This window comes from Cheilinus undulatus, linkage group 21 (genome assembly GCF_018320785.1).
Source record: "Cheilinus undulatus linkage group 21, ASM1832078v1, whole genome shotgun sequence".
Lineage (NCBI taxonomy): Eukaryota > Metazoa > Chordata > Actinopteri > Labriformes > Labridae > Cheilinus > Cheilinus undulatus.
Window position 1 is genome coordinate 20,263,945 of NC_054885.1, and position 16,609 is coordinate 20,280,553.

Consider the following 16,609-nt stretch of genomic DNA (forward strand, 5'->3'; position numbering starts at 1 on the left):
TTTTTTTTTTTTTTTTTTTTTTTTTTTTTAATAAAGCTGCGTCATCAATAAGGGTGTATTTGATTTGTGTTACAGCTGGCGCCGGTGGTCATGTGCGGTAACACCTGAATAGAAGGTCAAGCAACTACATTTTTAAATTCTACTTAAGGACGTCTTTATAAGTCTTTTTGTATTATCAGAATCAGATGTCAAAACACCATGCTTTTGCCTACAGTGACGTAGCACGGTACGCGCGGGTTATGCGCCATTGATGGAGGTGCAAACAACCCGCAGCGCCTCCTTTCACCTTGCTGGAAAGATCCGGAACACTCTGCAATGACATGCAACTCTGGGGAATCAGTGTGATGCAGGTATTTGGAAAAATTACCATTATGAAAAATAAAGGTTGGGTTTCCAGCTATTTGTTTTCCAAATTCCCAAGCCATAAAAAGGAACACATGAGACTAACATTAAGGGCACAGACCTTTGAAGACAGACATTTACCTGCATGAAATAGCATCAGATATTAGGCTACAATAACTGTAAGTTTGGGTTGTAAATGCACCTGTTTTTATGCCTCTCTTAATTGCTTTCCATGAAATTACCTGTTCTTTTTTATGCATGTATTTTCATGTCCTTGTGTCTCATGTTTTTTCCCTGCTATTCATCGCGTAGAACTCAGTTTGTAGACTGACCTCAGGTCCATTTCAAACGAGTCCTGCCTATAAAAACAAGCCTTTCAGACTTCTTTCAATGACTTGGAAAAATGAGTATGTGGAATTCCTGTCTTAATATTCTACAAAATTGTAGTGTTGTCCCTTCACAATACATCTTCACTAAATTTGTGCAGAAATGGCTGTGTAATCATATCTACAGTAAACAGGGAGCTCGTTTTGGTTGCACCTCCTGCAAATGACCACGCCCCCAAAAATGTTAGTCTGAAAGAGCTGGGAAGCACTCAAAAGAGCAGGCTAGTCATTGCTTGTTGAATTTTTGGACTGGGTACACTGTTTTGAGCAACACTTTAATTTTTGCTGCTTGTCAGCGGGGTTTAATATGTCAAACTCACCGGTTAAACTGCTTCAGAGAGTCTGCTCTTGGTAGCTTAACCTTTAATATTTTTGTGTTGGAGATGGGAATCTAATTGCTTATTTTTAATAACCTGTCAGATACAATGCAGTGGAGTAAACACTGCATTTGCTGTAGGCCAGAACTCCACTAAAAGAAACACTGCTTCAAAATCAGCTACTCAGAGTACCTAAAAAGTTCTCAAGTTTGCAAAGAACTTAAGTTCAAGTTTGAAAAATGTAAACTTCAGTATTTTACCAATAAAGAGGATGCCAAAGAAACAAGCAGCATGTTCAGTGGACGAGTTGCTGTGCACTCCGAAAAAAAAAAATCCAAACAATGGTTCCTGCATTCTGTTTAATCCCAGGAAGACAGTTAAATGGATTTAATGTGTTATACAAGTGTCAGTATGAGTCCAGAGCATTAGCTAATGGTTACAGCATTCACTGGCAGGAGGTTTATTCACATCAAATGATCCCGCTAAATATTTTTCAGGCACACAGCAGACATCATCTTTCTTTGACTAGAGGACAGATTCAGCTGTTTTCGTAAAATCAAAGAGTTCTTGGCCTCAGTATTCATCCGCTGCCAATCAACTGGACAAATCTTGTGTTTCCATGGCAATGTGAAAGGCCAAGACTGACTTGTCTGGGTAGAAAGGTGCAGTCGATGGTGAACTCCGTTTCTTTTGGTGTGTGGGTGGATGGACAGGATTGAAAATACCAGGCCAGTCATGGACCCACTGCGGAGCACCTTCTGTGACTTCTGCATGCCAAGAAATGCAAGTGACCATTAATGTTACATGTGCATGCATTCAGTATGTAGACAGCAAATGTAGTAGATAAGGAACACTCCCCTGCACTGCATGAATGCATGCATTTAGGTAAAAGCTGAACATTAACACCAAAACACAAATGTAAAACTGACATCAGACAGTGGGGGGTTGTTTATGTGACTGCCAGGAGGCTTACCTTTTTTACTGTTTTTTAAAGGAAAACAACTAAAATGAATGATCAGTGACAAACAAAGGTGCAAGGATCTAGGATCGAGCTTTTCAGTAATAGATATTCATACTTCCCATACAGTGTAATAGTATATGCAAAGGTCCTTCATTAGGAGGCCAAACCAAGTTTAAGACATGAGATATTGTTTGCAAAATGTTACTATTGACTTGTCTTGGTGAAAACAGAAAATAATCAACCTCCAAAGTGTATTTCAGGTGAAGACCTGTCTTTGCTAGATATCCCAAGGAGGACAAAAAATGGTCTAAAAGTGCAAAGAGGGATGCTGAAGAGTCGACATAATGGGTGACAGAGGGGCTGATGTGCTGTGAAACTTGGTGTGATGTCACACGTCAAGGTGAGATTTAGTGGACCAAGCTAAAGGTCAAGTTTGCTGCAGCATGTGTGACTTTGGAGAGTGTGATTGTACATATTTTATTCCAATTATTTCAGACTCATTGCAGATTTGCTTGGAAAATCAGGGGATGTGGCAGAGAATGAGACGATGTCACCTACTTGAAGATGGAAAAATGTGTTAAAATCGTGACAGTGACTCAGATCCACTGTGCTCTTAAAGAACAATTATAAAGTCAGATCTCGCAAATAAAAATTTCCTAAGATCATGTCACTGCATTTCATTTCCGCATAAAGGGTAACCTTCACACAACCATGAAATCATCAGCTGCCCACTGTCCAATTAAAGAGTCTTATTACAATAAAGGAAGCACTACATTCCCATATGTATGCACCCTTTACACGTATTACTATCTGTGTCTTGTCTCCTGCCCTCCCTTCTCCATGTCTTCCCAGTCCCTCTCTATAAATACATAAGGTGCTGTTTCCAAGGTAACAACTCTATGGAGAATTGGCCACCTTAAAATCTAGATGTAGCGGAAAAGAGGGGTGAGTGATGAGCAGAGGTCTGCAGTAGAGAGACCCGTCATGTTCTTGATGTCACCATCTGTCCATCTGTGTCCCTTGGGATTGTGCATCTTCATTAATCCAGCATTCTTCATCCTGCAGGCTATGTCTTGTAGGGAATGTGAGAGACACGTTTGAAATGACAGTGGCTGGATGGGTTGTTTGATTAGTGATCATCTTTGGATTAAAATGCCAGGTAAGTCCTGTCCACGTGGTTCTCTTGTGACTAACAGGAAATATCTTCAGTATGTGCATTGAAGTCAATAGGACTTACTGATGAGAAGTAATTTGTATCAGACATGAGCCAAACTGAGCATGCAGTTCCTTATCAGTGTTAATATTACAAACACAGCAGCAATTTTTGACAAATTTATGTCCATTCAAAGACCAATTTTCTGACCCTGAATTTAATCATCCCTCTTCAGATGTTATTACCTGCACTAAGGCAAAAAATTGTAATACATTTATTTTTAAAAAATGATTTCCCCCTTTTATGTCTTTCTATTAAAATAATAAATACTAAACCTGAGGTCTTGGCTTTGGTGTCACCCCTCCAGCTCACTTGGCTTTAATCAGAATCATGTGAGTTCACTGCCCTCTAGTGGTCACAGATGAGAAAAGCAACTACACCAACTACTAAAGTTCAAAGTTTAGAATCTCATGTGCTTACATTTTTTTAAATTATTTGTACTATGTTGACATTCAAAGCCTTGTAATAGCAAGTACCTTTGACATTAGAAATGACTGTCTGATAACCTAAAACTGAACCAAAGGTGCTTCCAGATAGGGTTGTCCCAACATATTGTAAGCCTTAACCTCTTAAGACATCCACATATTACATTATAGTAACAATTTTCTGCTTTAAGAATTGATGACATAATAGTCCAGAATGTCAATTCAAGTTTAAGGTATATAGTTGAAATGCTGGGATAGTACGCTGTTTGGATATGTTGGGAAATCTTAATGGAAATTATCAAGTAGTTTAGAAAGGAAAATGGACTCACCATAGCTGCTACAGGTATTGAGTAATACAACAACAACAACAACAAAAAAATTCCCATCTGAATTTGTGTTGTGAATCAGAGGCCTATAGCTGGGAGGTATTGGCTGGACCAACGAATGATGCTGTAGCTAGTTCAGGTTCAAAGTTGATACAAATAGAACAGAAAGTGAGGAATTTACACCTGTTTTTATGTGGGAAAAGTCCAGGTGTTTCAAACTGGAGACTCCAAAAAGTATCACGGTTTGCAGATACTTTTCTTTATAATATAAAATTAATTATTAGAGCAAATACAGTGGATGACTGAGAACAACAGCAAATTTGAAATTTTACAAAACCTGTTCATGTAATCCTGTTCACGGACTCTCAATTTGGCCTGATTAAGATTGTGGGGACTCTTTTGGATACACCAGGATTGTTTTTGACTTGTTTTGAATGACCTAAGACTGAAGTGTCTGAACTCTTTTTCTGGTCAAGGCAGCTTACAAGCAGAGCCGTTATTTTTAACATCAATGTAATTCTGGTCAGACTCATACCACTGGTGTGAGAATATATGTTTAGCTAATTTGAGGGGAATTTAAAGAATGTGTTCATAACTGAAGTATTTTTCTCTCATATTAATGACAGACAAGTACAGCACATGTACAATAGAGATCTCTTTAATATAGTGCATTTATCAGATGTTACCACGAGTTTAAAAAAGCATAAAAGGTAATAAAGACATACAGATGCACATACCCTGTCAATTGTACAGAAACAATCTCCAAAATTAAAGCTTCACATCTGACCAAGGGTATGTGTATGACTTCAAGTTAAAATACATTTTCTTAGAGAATATATATACATTTGTATGTTTTGCTGTGTACATCATGCCATTTATCCTATGAACTGTGCAGATGTTTAAAAAAAAAAAAAGAACAGTCCAAAAGGAAAACATCAAAATAAAAGTTGTGGAAAGAAAGCAGTAAATAAATGTTACTTTGGATGTCAGTATTGTTATGACTAAGTAGGTTTATTACTTTCTGGAGCCTTTGAGATGGTGGAATGTGTGAAAAGCTATTCTGTTAATGGGTTAACTGGTGCAGCACATTTTACTTGCACGTTTTAACTGTCTGCTGGTGAAGAGCAAAAGGAAGTGTTATTGTCTATCAGTTCATTTCAAGGGCTGATGGATAATCCACTGTCTTCACATAAGCCTGTGTTGTGCTGTCTTATTAAATCGTGCAAATGACATTAGAGGAAATTCACCCAGTCAACTTCCAGAAGCAGGGCTCTAGCTACATGCAGGAAAAACACCATAAAGCCTGAAGCATTGAGTAAGCATTTACAGCATCGATAGTCCATAGCAAACACTTTTTAACTAAACTGTACCATGAATTGCAGCGGCCAACTTTTTCTTTTCTCTTTTTTTTGTTTTTCTTTTTTAAGAAAATGTTCATCCTCTGGAGACATCTGATGGAGCAAATCCAAAACTGAAGCAAACACAAAAAGCCCTTTCAAAATCTCACCAATTGGTCCCAAGAGCATCTTTAAAAGAAAGGTCAAGACTGCACACCTTAAACATCAGGTCATGCATAAATAAAAGCAATCATACAGGTAGAGAAAATAATATAAAAAACATTAGTTAAAAAGAAAACAGACAATAACCCAAAGAAATGGCTGAAAATAAGACAATCAGTGAAGAAAAGGATGGAGTGGGAGCAACTCTAAAAAGGCAACAACCCTCCAAATCCACACAGCATCCAAAGCATTTGGTTAGGACATTGTAGCTACAATGAAAGAAAATATGTTAATTTGGAAAATGTTTTCATGGTAAAACCAGTCATGACCACCAGGGTCAAAGCTTCAATCTAAAAAATTAATCTAAAATTAAAAAAAAAAAAAAAGTCTGAGATGTGATATTCTTTGAAATCAAAGAGGCTACACTTGGTATACTGTGCGTTTTCAGGCTTGAGAAAAAATCAGAAAGGCCTTTCGATCACTTGCAGATGTAAACCTAGGTCAAACAGGACTCTGCATCCTGTGTCTACAGTCTTACAGTGGAGCGACGAGGTGCTTCACAGTTAGCTGTAACTGTGTTCAAGGCACAGCAGGGCCGCTCCCACTCAACTCACACATTCATGCAAAAATACAACCAAACACACTCATACAGTGAACAGATGCAAGGGGAGCACTGGCCATCAGTTCAGATGTAAGAGGGGAGGAAAAGATTAGAGAGACTTAGACCAGGACCAGTGCCATCTCCCACACTCTGCAGTCACACAGATGACACAGAGGAGGTGAAGCGATGCATCATTTTGCATTTCTTAGCTCATTTGAAAGCCAGTCAAGACCCTCATAGAGACCATCTCCAGTAGTGGCACATGTTGCCTGGATATACCAGTGTCGTTGACGCAGGGATTGCAGCATCAGCTTATCTGTGATCTCTGCAGCACTCATGGCATTGGGCAGATCCTGTGGGGGCAGAAAAAATACATCAGTGAAAAATCAAACAACACCCATTATTGCTTGTGTGGATCGCTTTCAAGCAAACTGTAATCACCATCTGCTTCACAATTACAAAAAAAGACTCTGAAATTCAATTATTGCAGCAAGCAAATTCCATGCGTATAGGTCACTAGACAAGAAATCAGTACCTCTTCAGAACTGTGATATAAAACTCACCTGTTTGTTGGCAAACACAAGCACCACACAATCCCTCAGTTCATCTTCACTCAGCATTCGCGACAGCTCCTCCTTTGCCTCCCCGATTCTCTCCCTGTCATTACTGTCCACTACAAAGATGACGCCTGAAAATGGAAAAAATAAGAGATGATGTTATCAAGGAACAACAGTCTTCCCACTTTAGGAGATCGGCAAACATCAGAAAGTTTCTCACCTTGTGTGTTTTGGAAATAATGCCTCCAGAGTGGTCTGATCTTGTCCTGACCACCCACATCCCACACTGTAAAACTGATGTTCTTGTAGTCTACTGTCTCAACATTGAAACCTGCAGATGAAGGGAAGAAAATAAGATTGTGTTTTTGTTAGAAAGATATCAGTCTCTTTGTCTGTTAAATGGATTTCTCATATGGATAAAAGGGAGAACTTGCCAATGGTAGGGATTGTCGTGACTATTTCTCCCAGTTTGAGCTTGTACAGTATGGTGGTCTTTCCAGCAGCATCAAGTCCTACCATCAGGATTCTCATTTCTTTCTTGCCAAACAATCTGTTAAATAGACTACTAATGTTAAGTCCCATCTTGGCTCACCTGCAAAGGAAAAACATTTTATGGTGAGGTCTCTAAATATTTCAATACAATTATGGAAAGGCTGGCTGGGAGACGCTGATGTCAGCTGTCTTATTACAGAATGCATTCAGGCAGAGTGCCCAGGTATGTTTACAGCAGCTTTAGTAGATGCTGAAAATTTGAGCATGTTTAATATTTTTAATGTCCAAGAGGAAAAAGGAACACATGGGAGCAGAGACTGTAATGCAAGTCAACAATAGATCTTTGGCAGCCACTGGTGTTTTTCCACCTGTGTGTAAACTTTTTTGTCATTCAACATGTAGAGGGTAAAATGGTGTTTGGCAATTTTCAAATCTCAAGATCTTTCAATTATTAAACAATATACAGGTTTGCAGAGAAACACTAAATGAAATAGCTGTTTGTATTTTTGAAAAAAAAAAAAAAAATGTAAATATGCCGATGCTGCCAATGATTTCTATAAGCAACATTACTGACAGCACACCTAAACACAGGCAGCTCACCTGCTGTTTTGAAAACATATGATAAGCTCAGGTTAGCTTTTTTTAAGAAACTTTTTAAATATGTTGCTTGCTGATGAAGAAAGTCATGAAAGTAGGTGTAGGCAGAAAAAAGACTAAAGGAGAGGCACAGGGCATGACAATGAAATGAATTAAAGCACGGTTAAAATGGTTAAATAAGGCACAATCAGCAAATACTCGGTTAATGGCTCTGTTGATAGACATCAGCAAAGGATGTGGCACAATCGGATGTCAGTAACCAATTTGTACGTGCCATGTCAAATCAGTTTGATTATGGCATCTTTTTAGGGTCAAAAATGAAAGAAAGAGCTGATATTGTGGATCTTTTTCACCTATAGAAACAATTCAAAAACATCTTTGTCAGAATTTGTTAGCAGCTAATTTGTAATTTCTAACATTGGTATCAGTATTAGCCTGGATTTTCACCATCAATACAGCTCTAGAAATTGTATCTCAAAGCTCAGTTCACTACTTATGTGGTATAAAGTGACATCATTAATCAAACATTAAAAAGGCTTTTATTAACCGATAATTACCTCTTCTGACAGGTCAGTGCAGAAAGGATGTGTGGAAGAAGAAGTTTAAGTGACATTTTACCTGTGCATAACAGTCATACTAAAATACACAGTTTATGAGTAAGTCTGAGTCCTTTTCTGTTTCAGAAACCACTGACTTTGAAATAGCGACTTTGACTCATTGCAAAACTGATATGAATTGCTCAATTGAGGGGATTGTTTAATGGCTCTCATTTTTAATAAAAAAAAACATGAAAAAAAGGAAAGAATGATTTTTTTACAAAGTATTCTAGAAAAATAATTGACACTTAAATGTTTGCATGATGTGCGGAGCATAAGATCTCTGCCTCAAAAGGTATTAAACTGGAATTTGTAAACACATTTCAGATCAAAGAAATATTGCTCCCTCTGTAATTTAAAAACTGCAGAAGGATATATTGGGATTTTATCCAAATTATAATTAATCATTGAAAGATTTACAAAAATGCTTGAAGAAAGGCCTTTGAGTTTCAAATTGTGTCACTACTGCACTTTGTAGAAGTATCTTTACTTAAAAAAAACAAAAAAAAAAAAACAAAAAAAAAAAAGGAAAACTTTAAATTTGGGAAAATATTAAGTTATTTTAAAGACCGTACTATTTTTGCATTCTTATGTGACAAGCAAGTAGACTCATGATACCATTTACATGTTATATTTTAACTGCAATCGCGAATTGCAATGTTGTCCAGTATAATCGCAAATTCTTAACAATTCATGCAGCACTAGTCTGCAACAACTCTGCTAATCAAAGACATAATTTAGTTTGTTTTGCTTAGCTGCATGAGAATGTGAAGGTGGAGAGCTCATTGAGAAAGGCACCAGGAAGTAAACGTGACCATACTTTTCCAGTTCACCGTTTGCCAGAGGGAATGAATATAACAATATAAGGAACTGTTAGATTTCAAACTAATGAACCTGTTGTCAAAGTAAAACAATTATAACATGAGGAGGCTAGAACTATGGTTGAAAATTTAGCAGTTAAAATAATAAAACACAAGTGTCAATATGAGGGAGCTGCTTTTGGAAAGGTGAATAAACAACAATAATTTCCTGTTCTCTTCCAATTTGACACAGTTCAAATCGTAAAGACTGAGGAAGATCCACTACGGTCGTATGAAGACACAAAACAGCCTTTCATGTACTGGCTGAAGTAAACTGTCTACTATCACTACTACACAATAAAAGGCTTAATTCATCGCTTAACAGCAGAAGCCTAGTGATGATTAAGTAGAAGCAATTGTGGTGATAATGTCTGAGGATTAACATTGGTAACTAAAAAAACAATGATAGTACAGAAAAACTAAGAGAAAAGACCTGAAACACGTTACCACCAAATGGCTAAAACAAAACGTGTATTAGCAAAGACAGCTATGAATGAGAAATAAAAGGATTAAGAAAGAATGAAAGAAAGGAAAGGAGAAAGAAATAGTTGACTTAAAACAATTCTGGTCATCATTTTTCAGCTATATCTGAACTTCACTTAAACAAATCCAACAACTTCAAAGGCAATTACATTACATGTAAGTTGAAAAACAGCTGATGTTTACTCAAGCCTCTCAATTTTGGGTGTTAAGTGTTTTTTTTTTTTTGTTTTGTCTTTTTTTTTATCTGCCCTTAAGAATTGATATCCATCCTGTTACCTTTGTCCTTGCAAAAATATTACATTTTATCCATGTGCTGGTTTGAACCCTATCAAACAGAGTTGAATTCAGATTCTTATCCGAGATCATATTGGCATCCAACCTAAGACAACTGAGGACGACCTATTAGTAGGTGGCTTTCTGGTAAACAGGATTGACAGGTTCCTAACCTAACAAGGCACGGCAGGCAATACTTGTAATCTTAAAACTTAAATTAAGTTAAACGTGTTCAAGGTCTGAAATTAATCTGTTTGTGTTGGGTTTAGATAACTTGTAATTTTGTAAATGAAAATCGTAAAATTACCATTGGCTTGGTTTTGAGGTTACCAAATATACTGTAGACAAGATAACATCAGATTGAACTCCTTTCTACCTTCCTTCTCATAGAAGTCTAGTTGGCCACACACATTGTAAACTAAACTTAAAGGATATTAAATTTCAATATTTTAATGTGTGTTAAGCTGCCCCAGACTTGGCTCCTAGGTTAACTCAAACGCCCAGTAGAGCAAAACGTCATTATAAAGGCAGTAGATTAGATTTACAGTGAAAATTGGTACAGTTAAGCACTGTGTGTGTGAAAACGGAGAACATGAGTCGTGCTCTGAATGAATCTCTGAACTCTCAGCTATCGTTAGCCTTAAAGCAAAGTGGATGCGTTAACGCTAGCATAACCGCATTAGCGTTAACTTACTGGTGTACCAGCAGTGATATACCGTCGTCACCCTTAATTCAAACGGATCATTAATGAACTCTGTGTGTACTAACACGACTCTGGCTGGAAAAATAATGTTTTTAATTGATCATTTTCACCCTTATTCTTTTAAGCAATAGATGTTTTACAATTCACTTGATAAAAATACAGTTGGTTAGAGTTAAACTGCTAAGGAAACAGCTAACAAACTTAAGTGCCTGATTCCAAGCTAACCAAACTTGCAGAAAAAAAACTCTAACACTTAAATATTTCACACTGTTATTTGTCCTTAACCCAATACACTGTAAATGATATCATATAACATACTACTGATACATCTTTCTGAATATATCTGTACCTTTATTCAGCTCCTTGGTCCTTCTTGAATGGTCTCGTACAACAACAAAATGGCGTTTTCCGGCGTCGTCCGTGTCTTGTTCTTGGCCGTCGTCATCAGCGTCGTCGTCATAGATCGACACGTAGGCCACCCTTGTTCGATACGTGTACGCGAGCGCCATGTTGGAGAGGAGTAGCCGTGGCAGCAAATAAGTGAACAGGCAAGTCACTGACAACAGGAGTTTATCCACAATTAAATTATTCATAAACCGCTAAAATATTTCTTTTATTAAAAACGGGATGATGAATTCAATGTAAGGCCTCAATACTGTGCTTAATATTTTATAAGTTTACCATTTGACTCGCAGCCCTTTTCGAAAACGATAGATACCCAGAGCTGCCAACTCTCACGCAATGGGCGTGAGCGACACGCAATTGCCACCTTACACACGCTCTCACGCCACACAATTTATTTCTCACGCTGTCAAATCCGAAAAAGACAATTAAGGGACTTGTGAAGAGAGCAGAACAAGCACACAGCATTAGCGTTTGGACTTCCTCTATCATTTTACAGAATAAGAGCGCACAAGGCAGCTCTGGCCTATGAAGTCTGGCCGACAAAGCTTTTATTTTGAAAGCAAATTGAACGGTCTTGTGCGCATGCTACTTGCTTCTGCGAGCTTGGCGAACCCGCACGAGAGCACAGCTGGAACTTCATCAAAGAGATGTTGGAGGATTTTGAGAAGAGGCTAGTGGTAATTACAAGCCTAGCTTATATCCGAGTTACAGAACGCTAGGCAGAGAAACAAAACAATGGAACTAGATCCATGCCAAAAGTTTATTTTTTAATTTTGAAAAGAAATTTAATCGAAAAAAAAAAGAATTTGAAACGAAAAGTTTATGGTTTGATCCTGAATTTTGAACTCTGAACTGAAACTAAAGATAAGGTGGTGTTATTTTTTCAGTCCAGGTTTAATGTTTTCAGATTAAAATCTTTTTGTTTCACATTCAAATCCTCTTTTCTTGGGTTCAGATTTTTTTTCCCTTACAGATCGTATTTTTTCAGGCTGAAACTCTTGGCCTTATTCTGGTGTGGGTGGCGTGGTCTTGACTGAGAAGGGTGTGGAACTGTGAGCGACAGCATAGCAAAGAAGCGCTCAGAGCCTTCCCCAATAATGTTGACTTCAGGAAACGTGGGTACTTTGAGATATATACCAACACTTCCTATACACTGTATTCACCTAATTAGATATTCAAAGGGATGTTGAGGACAAAGGTAGCTTTTACAAGCTGTTTTAGACAACTCTTAGCAATTATTCATCTATTAAAACATTTAAACATGTCAGATTATACGTTTATCATACTTAAAGAAACAATTTTTCCATTTCTGTGTTGGACTGTGAATACAGCGCAGCAAGGCTACCCTTTAAGCCCACTACTTTTTATTTTAGCGATTTAGCCCCTATCAATAAAACTTAAAACTACACAGTCCATTCATGCAAGCAGGAGTGAGTCACTTTATAAGGTTTCTTGGTGTGCTGATGATTTCAGGCTTTAAGATGAACTATTCAAAAGAACATGATTCCCTTTTAATGCCAAGGCAAAGCAGATACACGGTGCAGGCGAGCCATTTTGTCTGTCAGATTCAGGGTTTAGATATCTGGGAGTCAGTATCAGCCCTTCTTTCTCTGGTTGGTTTGAAGCTAACTTCACACCTTTGCTTGAGAAATTAGAATTCACTCACTAATTTCATGGTTTGGCAGCAAATTTGAAAAAAAAAAAAAATAGTTTATTGGTTTCAACATCCAGATTGGTGCAGGGCAGAAGCAAACCTTTGTACTGCCATCACTCCATGTGTTGATCACTCCAAAACTCCCTTTCTCTCCATCACATTTCCCTCCAGTCCAGTAGTTAGTTCTTCATGAAGAATCTGGATGCAGTTTAGACGAGCATTGAACCTACCTAACCTTTCTATGTTAAAGGGATACTCCAACATTTTGACAAATTTGCCCATTGTCATAATCCCTATAGTCTTACTAATAGGTTCGTTACCTTTAGTTGTTGGTGCAAGCTATTTTTAGATCGGCGCTGCTGAGTTAGGAGCTGTTCTGCCAACACAATGGAGTCTTATGGTATCCCAGCTTTCCCTCATCAAACTCATCAAATACAGAATCCAACAACTCCAAAACGCTCTTGTGGACAAGTTGTGACTTGCACATTCACCGCGCTATGAAATAATAACATATAATTATGTATCCCTTTAAGCCCAGTATGCAACAATCATTTTTTTCCAGCTGCCAAATGAGACGTCACACTTAAACAATGGGACAATATGGGACTAAGGACTTGTGAGGATTTTTTAGATCAAGTTTTCTCCAGCATCACAGATTTAGCCAATGTCTGCTATTTCTTTAACCTAGTTTTTCTGGTACCTCCAGATTGGCCATTTCATTCAAAGTCACAATTCATCATTTCCTTATTTGCCTGGAAGTTCCAGCTTAGATGTCATCCTACAGATGACTTAACTCCAAAAGGTCAGATTTCTAAATCTATAATTCAATGATGTCGTTGCACTGCGTTTCAGCAGACACCATTCAAATGAAATGGGAGGAAGAACTATAGACAGGCATTCCTGAACTTTCATGGGACAGAGCTTTGAGTGGGTGAATAAAACATCTAAATCTGATTCTGTTCAAAGTCCTTCATGGCGTTCATTACAGTAAGGTCAGACTGGCCAAAATACAGACAGATTTAGGTGAGGCGTGTGAGCGCTGCAGAACTGCTACAGCACATGTTTTGGGCGTGTCCCAAGATGAAAATGTTTTGGACATCAATATTTGAAATCCTGAATGAATTCTGCATCAACAATTTAAAAAATCAAATATTCCCATTTCAATCAAGGAAGATCAACCAAGAATTTCTGTCATGTCTGGGACCCTTCACTGCTTTATTTGAACAGTCTTAATACCCCCCCCCCCCCCCCCCCTTAATAGCTTGTTAACAGAAGCGTAGAGCACTAATACCTGAACCAATGGACACATCTCCATTTTCCATACTTATTTCTTTAAATTCATTATTTATGTTTTATGTCTAAAAAATCAATACAAATATATGGAAACAATACTTACTGTGAAATATGTGAATCATTCTTTAGAGTTTGATTGGAACAGCAATGAATTCTACATTTGAGCAACCTTAAATCTATATTTTTCCTGATGTGTTCATGGAGGTTAGCTATAAGTAATATTCTAAGTAGGGTAAGATAATCCCCTCGGTACCATATTACACAGCCTAAAGGTCCTATCAGTGAGGGACGGAGGAATGTTACAGCTGTTTTTAATAGGAGAGTAGATGGAGGCGGAAATGTCTCCTAAATTGATGGAATGATAAATCACTGGACAGGAGTGAAACTGGCACGGGGTTGAAGGGGTGGGTGGAGCAGATAAAACCGACCTGAGGCTGACTGGGCTGCAGGCTTACTCCATGTGAACCCAGGTTTCAGGGCTAGAAGTAAGTTTTCATCAGTCCAATGTAAAATAGACAATAAATTTAGTTGAGTAAATTCTACTCAATTTGAATAAAATTTTACTCTGAAAAATATAACATTTGGTCCCAGTTTATTTGGAGTAAAATTTACTCTGCTTGCAGAGTAATGTTTTCAGAGTTGCTTTTACACTATAAAGTATTTTATTTAACTCTAAATGATGTTTATGTACTCCACTATGAACAAAATTTAAAAAACTCTGCATCAGCTCTGCTCACTACAGAGTAATACAGGCCATAGTTTACTCATTATAGAGCTTTTTTCCCTCGATATAAAGTGCTATTTAGTCCTTTCAGAGCTGTTTTTCATTCCTTTTAGAAATGTTCACTCCTTATGGTACAATTTCTCCTCCATTTGGAGGGTAATGCTTATGTAGAACTGTATCTTACTCTAAATAGATTAATCTTCCTCTTTATAAGGAGCTACATTTTTCTTAATAGATAATTCAGTCTTTCCACCTACAAAGGGCATGACAACAAAAGAGGGTCTTTTGGCTTATATATATTAGACATAGTGTTCTTCTTATATTACAGGAACAATTGTGATGAACATGGTAAGGACCCAGGAGAAGAGCACAAGAAGAGGTAGTCAGTGCAAATGATGGTGAGCTGGCTGGTGGTTGGCACAATCACTGGCAGCGAGATGAAGAAAGAGGACAAAATGGAGTTAGACAATGCAAAAACTCACCTAAAATCACTAGATTGTCAAAGGTTGAAGATGAGCCAGGTTACCTGATTAGAAGCTGTAGTACACAGGTGTCTGAAGGTTCATCACCAGGTGAGGAGGTCTTGATTGCAAAGGATTAGCTGCAGCTGGGATACCTCACAAGCTGCAGCTGTGACCAGCCATGAGTGATGCCAGCTGAGCTGGAACTTAAGTGGGTGTGGTTAAAGTTTTACTCCAGCAGAATTTACTGTGTTTTTACTCCAACTCTGGTGGTGGCTGGTAAAAAATACAGTGCTTAACAATTTTTTTAGACCACCCTAACCCTAACCAAAGTAAGATTTATGCCACAGCTGCCCTAAATTAACAGCATTGGTAATTACCAAAATCATTTTTTATGTTTCTGCAATAGTTAATACACCAATATGTAGAAGCTCTTTCACCAAAATTATATTTTTAATGCTAAAATATAATTGTTATTGTTATCCATGAATTTTCAAATTGACTGATTTACACAAAAAATGGAAAAATAGTAAAGCACATTATTATTTCTTGATTAATATGTCAAATTATAGTTATTTACTTGCATTCCTGAACAGAAAAATGAGTTTTAGTGGTGAATGTTATGCTTGATTGATTTCTGACTTCTCAGAGAAGCCCAGTGAGCCGGCTCAAATTTGGGTGAATTCAGTTTGAAATCCCTCATTCCTGTTCAAAATGGTACAACGTGGAGAGCTCACTGAAAATGAAAGAGTCCGCATTAAAGCACTTCATAATGGTGGATGGTCTTTGAAACAAATATGACAGGTGGTCTAATAAATTTATTAAGCTCTGTACACTCAAAAAAGAGTAAATTTTACTACTTCTCAGTAAAACATTTTTTTACTCTGGGAAAATTGCTCCCCAGATTTTCCTGTGTACGTTTGATATAACATGACCAATAATAATACATGAAACTGGGTAGGGCTAGACCTGCAAGTTTTCTGGGTCTCTGAAGAGAATTCCTTTGAATTTGATGTGGTCTATCATTCCAAAGAAACAATAATACGCTTTAATCAGAGATTTGAACAATTCCTTTTTGATTAGAGTGGGGATGGTCTGGAAATATAAATACATTCAGGCACCACTTTCATTTTTACAACATTAATTCATCCAACCATGGACAATGGAAGGTTCCTCAATCTTTCCATAACCTTTCTACATTTTACAAACAAAATGCTCAAACTCTTAGTGAACAGGGATGAATATACTGACGTGATCTCAACCCCTAGGTCTATCATTACTTTTTTACCAGGGGTGTCCAAACTGTGGCCAGTGGTCCAATTCTGACTGGCCTGCAGAAAGTTCAAGAAATAAAATGAAATACAGGCACATTAGAATGTGAAGCTTGTGCTGTATTGTACTAGTTTACTCTTAGTTTAGACAAGGGGAGCACAATATGCTG

The 16,609-nt window shown here is 37.5% G+C and overlaps 1 protein-coding gene and 2 long non-coding RNA genes across 3 annotated transcripts; 1 reads left to right on the plus strand and 2 right to left on the minus strand.

Moving 5' to 3' along the window:
• Window positions 1-218: 218 nt before the first annotated feature.
• Window positions 219-2,583, plus strand: LOC121529416. The gene is made up of 3 exons (XR_005993577.1): window positions 219-350; window positions 2,267-2,406; window positions 2,502-2,583. It is a non-coding gene; the product is annotated as an uncharacterized LOC121529416 (long non-coding RNA).
• LOC121529415 lies at window positions 1,713-15,233 on the minus strand. Its single transcript, XR_005993576.1, has 2 exons — window positions 15,190-15,233; window positions 1,713-1,812 (listed from the first exon to the last, which is right to left on the minus strand). It is a non-coding gene; the product is annotated as an uncharacterized LOC121529415 (long non-coding RNA).
• Window positions 4,613-11,065, minus strand: arf2a (ADP-ribosylation factor 2a). Its single transcript, XM_041817245.1, has 5 exons — window positions 10,981-11,065; window positions 7,062-7,219; window positions 6,848-6,958; window positions 6,634-6,758; window positions 4,613-6,423 (listed from the first exon to the last, which is right to left on the minus strand). Exons 2-5 carry the CDS (start codon window positions 7,207-7,209, stop codon window positions 6,262-6,264), a joined length of 546 nt encoding a protein of 181 aa, XP_041673179.1. The 5' UTR covers window positions 7,210-7,219; window positions 10,981-11,065; the 3' UTR covers window positions 4,613-6,261.
• Window positions 15,234-16,609: the final 1,376 nt, after the last annotated feature.